This window comes from Chanos chanos, chromosome 6 (assembly GCF_902362185.1).
Source record: "Chanos chanos chromosome 6, fChaCha1.1, whole genome shotgun sequence".
NCBI lineage: Eukaryota > Metazoa > Chordata > Actinopteri > Gonorynchiformes > Chanidae > Chanos > Chanos chanos.
In genome coordinates this window covers 49,587,058-49,597,057 of record NC_044500.1, presented here as the reverse complement: position 1 = coordinate 49,597,057, position 10,000 = coordinate 49,587,058, and the positions used below count along the sequence as shown (strand labels likewise).

Sequence of the window (10,000 nt, the reverse complement as noted above, 5' to 3'; positions counted from 1 at the left end):
AGGTGAGTCACCGTGACCTGACGCAGAGAGACAGACAGGACAGGTGAGACACCCTGCCAGCTGACGTGGCCATGGCGTTGGCCTGACACAGAGAGACAGACAGGACAGGTGAGACACCGTGCCAGCTGACGTGGCCATGGCGTTGGCCTGACACAGAGAGACAGACAGGACAGGTGAGACACCGTGCCCTGACGCAGAGAGACAGACAGGACAGGTGAGACACCATGCCAGCTGACGTGGCCATGGCGTTGGCCTGACACAGAGAGACAGACAGGACAGGTGAGACACCCTGCCAGCTGACGTGGCCATGGCGTTGGCCTGACGCAGAGAGACAGACAGGACAGGTGAGATCATCTGATGTAGGGAAAGGAGGAGAGAGAGTGAAAAGAGAGAAATTAAAACTATGGATAAAAATGATGGATTTAAAGTTACAGAAAGGTCAGAAAGGGAGAGGGGGAGAGAGAGAGAGAGAGAGAGAGAGAGAGAGAGAAAGCGGGTTCCAGGCTGAGGACAGAAAAGAGCAGCAGTGTGATTGGAAAGAGGAAGGAAAGACAGACTGGCCAAAAGACGGGAACATATGTTCTGATAAATCCTATACTGACAGAGGAGAAGGGTATCACATACACAGTTCAACAGATTTGACCATTACACGGGGGGAAACTCAGCGAAGAACCACATAAAGACACTGGCCTGCACAGTCTTCAGCCTACATTTCAACATGTGTTTTTGCTTTCTGTAAAACATGCCTCTTTGTAAAAAATCCATGCGTTTGTGTTTGTGTGTCCTGCAAATTGTATACATGTGTTTCCCTGTTCTGTACGTGTGTGTGTGTGCTTTTGTGTGTGTATTTGTGTGCTTTTGTGTGTGTATTTGTGTGAGTGTGTGCTTTTGTGTGTGTATTTGTGTGTGGCACCTTTCACACATGCAATGCAACCCTAAAATAATCTAGACTCTAACCAGAGGGGCTGTATGTGTGAACACAAATGCCTGAATCAGTCAGACCTTCGGATCAGATCCTAAAGGGACTTTATTCTACCAGCTCCCTAGTACCAACTCTGCTGTATGTTCGACTGAATCCATGTGCGGATAGAGTGGATTATAGTCCGGGGAATAGAGTGGATTATAGTCCGGAGAATGCAATGCGAGCGGGTGGGTGTGTTGATGCCATTTCTAACATGCGACTGGCGTAAAACTGGAAGAATACAAACATCTGAGGGTGAAGAAGAACACGAAGACAGCAACGAAAATGTCTGACTGGAGTGAAGACGAGATTCGGAAACCTCTGGCGGTAAGGGCCAACGCCAAAATCGTCAGACAAAAGTCGGTAGCCTCGTCCACCATTTTCGATGTGCTGTAAACAAAACGCTGCGATTTTGGCAGTGTACTTTTTATGCCTTGTGCTGCCTCCTGCACGCTCTACCCAGGCACCCCCCCTCACCTAAACCTAACGGAGTCTTTCCAGTGGGTGACAACGCGTCTGACGTGTGTGTGTGTGTGTGTGTGTGTGTGTTTACCTGTGTCTCCTCCTGTTGTTTCTTCAGCTGTTCTAACATAGCTTTGAACTCCGCCTCCTTTTGCTCCGCCTCCTCAATGGTTGCCTGGTTCTGCTCCTCGTAGGCCATGGCAACCACAGCCAGGATGAGGTTGACCAGGTAGAACGACCCCACAAAGATCACCAACACAAAGAAAATCATGTAGGTCTTTCCAGCTGCACGCAGGGTCTGCCACAGTGGGAGACGGATCAGAGAATTCCCTCAGTTTTACTCAGAGGAGTCAACACAATAACACTGTAAAACACTGTGAGTTCCAGTCAAAAACAAACCAAAGCGCTGCGTTCAGTCCACTGTGGTACCACAGTCTGTCAAGCCCCGCCCCGCAAAGCCCCGCCCACCCAAAGCTCCATCATGCAGATTCAGCCGTGAGGCTCTTACCTATGGAGACTATAAGGTCATATTTGGGGTTCCTTCTAATTCTGCTAAAACAGCACATGGACTCTAACTGATTTCTCAACTCATCTTTGAAAGATGTAGGGAGAAAGACAAGAGAGAGAAAAAGAGAGAGAGAAGAAGACAAAGAGAGTGATGCTGACCAGCTGGTAGAGGTTCTCCCAAAAGTCCTGTGTCATCAGTCGGAAGAGGGCGAGAAAGGCCCAGCCAAAAGAGTCAAAGCTGGTGTAGCCATAGTTAGGGTTACGACCAGCCTTCATACACGTGTAGCCCTCTGGACACCTCCTGCATTTCACACACACACACACACACACACACACACACGCACGCACGCGCATAAACACGCACGCACACGCACGCACACGCGCACACACACACACACACGCACATATACACACCATTCAAACACAAAGACGGGCTATGAGGAAGATGAATGGGAGCCTGTGACATGTTTATTACTCGTCTATTCTCATCTGTTAGTGTGTAATAACCATGCAGGATATGATGCATGGGTAAGTGCAGTGCAACACTGTAACACTCCTGCCAGTGTGCGTTTATGTGTGTATTTGTATGTGTATTTGTATGTGTGTATGTGTGTGCGTGCGTGTGTGTGTGTGTGTGTGCGTGTGTATGTGTGTGTATGTGTGTGTGCGCGTGTGCATGTGCGTGCGTGCGTGTGTGTGTCTGCGCGCGTGTGTGCATGTGTGTGCATGTGTGTGTGTGTGCACTTGCGCGCGTATGTGTGTGTGTGTGTGCTTGTGTGTGTGTGTGTGCCCACGTGTGTGTGAGCGTGTGCGTGTGTATGTGTGGTGTGTGTACGTGTGCGTGTGTGTGTGTGTGCGTTTGTATGTGTGCGTGTGTGTGTGTGTGCGTGTGTGTGTGCGTGTGTGTGTGTGTGTGCGTGCGTGTGTGTGTGTGTGTGCGCGCGTATGCGTGTGTGTGTGTGTGCGTGCGTGTGTGTGCGTGTGTGTGTGCGTGTGTATGTGTGTGTGTGTGCGTGCATGCGTGTGTGTGTGTATGTGTGTGTGTGTCTGTCTGTGTGTGTGTGTGTGTGTGCGTGTGTGTGTGTGTGCGTGTGTGTGTGTGTGCGTGCGTGGGTGCATGTGCGTGTGCGTGTGTGTGTGTGTGTGTGTGTGTGTGTGTGTGTGTGCGTGTGTGTGTATTGTACACTCTGCAGGGGGTTTTAAACATACTGTATGTACTGGGGTGTTTGTGTGAGCGCCTCACCCGGAATCTGAGCTGTTCCCACACAGGAGAGCATCCAGCTGCCCGGGCACGAAGTAGAAGTTTGCTAAGGCAGGAAATGAGACGCGTTAAGCAGTGCACATGGAGACTCAACACTGAACTCACGTCCTTAAATCAAGCACCACGGAATCTCCTTAGGACGTGAGCAGAGCGTCTTTCCCCAGAGGCTAATTCAGTATAAAACTGCAAATGTCACGTATTTTTCATGTTTCAGTTTTATAAAAAAAAGTGCCGTGGACAGGGTTTTCCCCTAATACAGGACTTTGTGTGATGGAGAAATGTCTGGCAGAGCTGCAGTGTGTGGTTCTATGTCAGATACCTTAAATGGTTCCGTTACGACCACAGGCTTTTCTAAAAACGCATTTTCTTCTTTTTTAACCATTTGGTTTTTCGTAAACTGTAAAGCACCTCGTTTAGCTTTTACGTTCCGAAACGGTCACAAACGAGTAAAGTTCTGTGTCTTCATCCCTGTGTATGGTTTACTGTCAACTTTCATCATCATCCTCATCCTCATTGTCATCATCATCATCATCATCACAGCAGTAACAGCAGGAGCCCAAATAATCACATTAATACTCATCATTCAGCTCCTTCCTGTCCCTCCATCATTATTATTCACATTAACGCCCCCCCTCATTATTATTATTCACATTAACCCCCCCCCCCCTCATTATTATTATTCACATTAATACTCATCATTCAGCTCCTTCCTGCCCCCCCTCATTACTATCATTCCTGGTGTGAATGGCCCATTCACTCACTGTCATTCATGATGTACTCGTTCCAGTCGAAGCCCTTACTCCCATTGGCCAGATAAATCTCTGTTTGGTTGCTGATTGGCCAGATAACGCACTTCTGTCGTAGGTTTCCCATGAAGAGCTGAAGCCCGATCAGAGCGAACACGCTGAGACAGAACACGGTCAGGATCATGACATCACTCAGCTTCTTCACCGACTGGATCAGAGCCCCCACAATGGTCTTCAGCCCTGAACACAGCAACACACACACCCACAATGGTCTTCAGCCCTGAACACAGCAACACACGTACACACACACACACACACACACACGCACACACACACACACCCACAATGGTCTTCAGCCCTGAACACAGCAACACACACACACACACACACACATACACACCCACAATGGTCTTCAGCCCTGAACACAGCAACACACGCGCACGCACGCACACACACACACACACGCGCGCACGCACACACACACACTCACACACACACACACACGCACACACACACACCCACCCACAATGGTCTTCAGCCCTGAACACAGCAACACGCGCGCACACGCACACGCACACACACACACACAATGGTCTTCAGCCCTGAACACAGCAACACACACACACACACACACACACACCCCACAATGGCTCTCAGCCCTGAACACAGCAACACACGCGCACACACACACACACACACACACACACACACACACACACACACATACACACACACACACACACACACACACACATACACACACACACACACACACACACACGCGCGCACACACGCGCACACACACACACACACACACACACACACACACACACACGCGCGCGCACACACGCGCACACACACACACACACACTCACACACACACACACACACACACACACACACATACACACACACACACACACACACACACACACAGAGGAGGGTCTAGAGTCTGCCCTACTGACACAACCATACACACATATAAACACATCCACAGGCGAACTCACTATTTCTCTCTCTCTGTCTCTCTCTCTCCCTAGTACAGTAAGGGGGTTACAGTACAATAAGGGGTCTTAGTACAGTAAGGGGTCATAGTACAGTAAGGAGATAAAGTGCAGTAAGAGGCTTATCGTATAGTAAGGGATTATTGTACAGTAAGAGAATTATAGAGGACAACAGGGATGTAGTACAGTAAAGGCTTATAGTACAATAAGGGGTTATAGTACAGCAAGGGGGTTATAGTACAATATAGGGTTATAGTACCATAATTTTCCACAGAACCAATTCATCCATAACCATGAGGGTGATTAGGTGAGGTGGTTACAGTGCAGTAAGCAGGTTGTATAAAGTAAGGAGATATAGTACAGTAAGGGGGTAAAGTACAGTAAGGGGTTATAGTACAATGAGGGGAGTTATAGTGCAGTAAGGGGGGTTATAGTACAGTAAGGAGGGTTATAGTACAGTAAGGGGGTTATAGTACAGTAAGGGGGTTATAGTACAGTAAGGGGGGTTATAGTACAGTAAGGGGGGTTATAATACAGTAAGGAGAGTTATAGTTGAGTAAAGAAGGTTACATTGCAGTAAGGGGGTTATAGTACAATAAGGAGGATTATAGTACAGTAAGGGGGTTATAGTACAGTAAGGAGGGTTATAGTGCAGTAAGGAGGGTTATAGTACAGTAAGGGGGTTATAGTACAGTAAGGAGGGTTATAGTGCAGTGAGGAGGGTTATAGTACAGTAAGGAGGGTTATAGTACAGTAAGGAGGGTTATAGTGCAGTAAGGAGGGTTATAGTACAGTAAGGGGGTTATAGTACAGTAAGGAGGGTTATAGTGCAGTGAGGAGGGTTATAGTACAGTAAGGAGGGTTATAGTGCAGTAAGGAGGGTTATAGTACAGTAAGGGGGTTATAGTACAGTAAGGAGGGTTATAGTGCAGTGAGGAGGGTTATAGTGCAGTAAGGGGGTTATAATACAGTAAGGAGGGTTATAGCACAGTAATGGGGTTATAGTACAGTAAGGGGGTTATAGTACAGTAAGGAGGGTTATAGTGCAGTAAGGAGGGTTATAGTACAGTAAGGGGGTTATAGTACAGTAAGGGGGGGTTATAGTACAGTAAGGAGGGTTACAGTAGAGTAAGGAGGGTTATAGTACAGTAAGGGGGTTATAGTGCAGTAAGGGGGTTATAGTGCAGTAAGGGGGGGGTATAGTACAGTAAGGGGGTTATAGTACAGGAAGGAGGGTTATAGTGCAGTGAGGAGGGTTATAGTACAGTAAGGGGGTTATAGTACAGGAAGGAGGGTTATAGAACAGAAAGGGGGTTATAGTGTAGTAAGGGGGTTATAGTGCAGTAAGGGGGGGTTATAGTACAGTAAGGGGGTTATAGTACAGTAAGGAGGGTTATAGTGCAGTAAGGAGGGTTATAGTACAGTAAGGCGTTATAGTACAGTAGGGGGGGTTATAGTACAGTAAGGGGGGGTTACAGTACAGTAAGGGGGTTATAGTACAGTAAGGAGGGTTATAGTGCAGTAAGGAGGGTTATAGTACAGTAAGGGGGTTATAGTACAGTAAGGGGGGGTTATAGTACAGTAAGGGGGTTATAGTACAGTAAGGAGAGTTATAGTACAGTAAAGAAGGTTACATTGCAGTAAGGGGGTTATAGTACAATAAGGAGGATTATAGTGCAGTAAGGGGGTTATAGTACAGTAAGGAGGGTTATAGTACAGTAAGGAGGGTTATAGTGCAGTGAGGAGGGTTATAGTACAGTAAGGAGGGTTATAGTGCAGTAAGGAGGGTTATAGTACAGTAAGGGGGTTATAGTACAGTAAGGAGGGTTACAGTGCAGTGAGGAGGATTATAGTGCAGTAAGGGGGGGGGGGGGTTATAGTGCAGTAAGGGGGTTATAGTGCAGTAAGGGGGGGTTATAGTGCAGTAAGGGGGTTATAATACAGTAAGGAGGGTTATAGCACAGTAAGGGGGTTATAGTACAGTAAGGGGGTTATAGTACAGTAAGGAGGGTTATAGTACAGTAAGGGGGTTATAGTACAGTAAGGAGGGTTATAGTGCAGTGAGGAGGGTTATAGTACAGTAAGGAGGGTTATAGTGCAGTAAGGAGGGTTATAGTACAGTAAGGGGGTTATAGTACAGTAAGGAGGGTTATAGTGCAGTGAGGAGGGTTATAGTACAGTAAGGAGGGTTATAGTGCAGTAAGGAGGGTTATAGTACAGTAAGGGGGTTATAGTACAGTAATGAGGGTTATAGTGCAGTGAGGAGGGTTATAGTGCAGTAAGGGGGGGTTATAGTACAGTAAGGAGGGTTATAGTACAGTAAGGGGGGTTATAGTACAGTAAGGAGAGTTATAGTTGAGTAAAGAAGGTTACATTGCAGTAAGGGGGTTATAGTACAATAAGGAGGATTATAGTACAGTAAGGGGGTTATAGTACAGTAAGGAGGGTTATAGTGCAGTAAGGAGGGTTATAGTACAGTAAGGGGGTTATAGTACAGTAAGGAGGGTTATAGTGCAGTGAGGAGGGTTATAGTACAGTAAGGAGGGTTATAGTACAGTAAGGAGGGTTATAGTGCAGTAAGGAGGGTTATAGTACAGTAAGGGGGTTATAGTACAGTAAGGAGGGTTATAGTGCAGTGAGGAGGGTTATAGTACAGTAAGGAGGGTTATAGTGCAGTAAGGAGGGTTATAGTACAGTAAGGGGGTTATAGTACAGTAAGGAGGGTTATAGTGCAGTGAGGAGGGTTATAGTGCAGTAAGGGGGTTATAATACAGTAAGGAGGGTTATAGCACAGTAATGGGGTTATAGTACAGTAAGGGGGTTATAGTACAGTAAGGAGGGTTATAGTGCAGTAAGGAGGGTTATAGTACAGTAAGGGGGTTATAGTACAGTAAGGGGGGGTTATAGTACAGTAAGGAGGGTTACAGTAGAGTAAGGAGGGTTATAGTACAGTAAGGGGGTTATAGTGCAGTAAGGGGGTTATAGTGCAGTAAGGGGGGGGTATAGTACAGTAAGGGGGTTATAGTACAGGAAGGAGGGTTATAGTGCAGTGAGGAGGGTTATAGTACAGTAAGGAGGGTTATAGTGCAGTAAGGAGGGTTATAGAACAGAAAGGGGGTTATAGTGTAGTAAGGGGGTTATAGTGCAGTAAGGGGGGGTTATAGTACAGTAAGGGGGTTATAGTACAGTAAGGAGGGTTATAGTGCAGTAAGGAGGGTTATAGTACAGTAAGGCGTTATAGTACAGTAGGGGGGGTTATAGTACAGTAAGGGGGGGTTACAGTACAGTAAGGGGGTTATAGTACAGTAAGGAGGGTTATAGTGCAGTAAGGAGGGTTATAGTACAGTAAGGGGGTTATAGTACAGTAAGGGGGGTTATAGTACAGTAAGGGGGTTATAGTACAGTAAGGAGAGTTATAGTACAGTAAAGAAGGTTACATTGCAGTAAGGGGGTTATAGTACAATAAGGAGGATTATAGTGCAGTAAGGGGGTTATAGTACAGTAAGGAGGGTTATAGTACAGTAAGGAGGGTTATAGTGCAGTGAGGAGGGTTATAGTACAGTAAGGAGGGTTATAGTGCAGTAAGGAGGGTTATAGTACAGTAAGGGGGTTATAGTACAGTAAGGAGGGTTACAGTGCAGTGAGGAGGATTATAGTGCAGTAAGGGGGGGGGGTTATAGTGCAGTAAGGGGGTTATAATACAGTAAGGAGGGTTATAGCACAGTAAGGGGTTATAGTACAGTAAGGGGGTTATAGTACAGTAAGGAAGGTTATAGTGCAGTAAGGAGGGTTATAGTACAGTAAGGGGGTTATAGTACAGTAAGGGGGGTTAAAGTACAGTAAGGAGGGTTACAGTAGAGTAAGGAGGGTTATAGTAAAGTAAGGGGGTTATAGTACAGTAAGGGGGTAATAGTGCAGTAAGGGGGTTATAGTGCAGTAAGGGGGGGTTATAGTACAGTAAGGGGGTTATAGTACAGTAAGGAGGGTTATAGTGCAGTAAGGAGGGTTATAGTACAGTAAGGCGTTATAGTACAGTAGGGGGGGTTATAGTACAGTAAGGAGGGTTATAGTACAGTAAGGAGGGTTATAGTGCAGTAAGGAGGGTTATAGTACAGTAAGGGGGTTATAGTACAGTAAGGAGGGTTATAGTACAGTAAGGAGGGTTATAGTGCAGTAAGGGGGGGTTACAGTGCAGTAAGGAGGGTTATAGTGCAGTAAGGAGGGTTATAGTACAGTAAGGAGGGTTATAGTACAGTAAGGAGGGTTATAGTGCAGTAAGGGGGGGTTATAGTACAGTAAGGAGGGTTATAGTGCAGTGAGGAGGGTTATAGTACAGTAAGGAGGGTTACAGTGCAGTAAGGGGGTTATAGTACAGTAAGAGGGGGGTATAGTGCAGTAAGGGGGTTATAGTGCAGTAAGGGGGGGTTATAGTGCAGTAAGGGGGTTATAATACAGTAAGGAGGGTTATAGCACAGTAAGGGGGTTATAGTACAGTAAGGGGGTTATAGTACAGTAAGGAGGGTTATAGTACAGTAAGGGGGTTATAGTACAGTAAGGAGGGTTATAGTGCAGTGAGGAGGGTTATAGTACAGTAAGGAGGGTTATAGTGCAGTAAGGAGGGTTATAGTACAGTAAGGGGGTTATAGTACAGTAAGGAGGGTTATAGTGCAGTGAGGAGGGTTATAGTACAGTAAGGAGGGTTATAGTGCAGTAAGGAGGGTTATAGTACAGTAAGGGGGTTATAGTACAGTAATGAGGGTTATAGTGCAGTGAGGAGGGTTATAGTGCAGTAAGGGGGGGTTATAGTACAGTAAGGGGGGTTATAGTACAGTAAGGAGGGTTATAGTACAGTAAGGAGGGTTATAGTGCAGTAAGGAGGGTTATAGTGCAGTAAGGGGGGGTTATAGTACAGTAAGGTGGGTTATAGTGCAGTAAGGGGGGTTATAGTACAGTAAGAAGGGTTATAGTACAGTAAGGAGGGTTATAGTGCAGTAAGGGGGGGTTATAGTACAGTAAGGAGGGTTATAGTACAGTAAGGAGGGTTATAGTGCAGTAAGGA

General features: G+C 46.4%; 1 protein-coding gene across 4 annotated transcripts in view; it reads right to left on the bottom strand.

The window, feature by feature from the left end:
- The window catches only part of scn8ab (sodium channel, voltage gated, type VIII, alpha subunit b), a 69,479-nt gene that overhangs the window by 41,799 nt on the left and 17,680 nt on the right, over window positions 1–10,000 (bottom strand). For all 4 annotated transcript variants that reach the window (XM_030776999.1, XM_030777001.1, XM_030776998.1 and 1 more), the window contains exons 6-9: window positions 3,953–4,177; window positions 3,174–3,237; window positions 2,090–2,231; window positions 1,515–1,721 (exon numbers count right to left, since the gene is read on the bottom strand). In XM_030776999.1, the coding sequence (XP_030632859.1) occupies window positions 1,515–1,721; window positions 2,090–2,231; window positions 3,174–3,237; window positions 3,953–4,177 (638 nt within the window). The remainder of the gene's footprint in view (window positions 1–1,514; window positions 1,722–2,089; window positions 2,232–3,173; window positions 3,238–3,952; window positions 4,178–10,000) is intronic.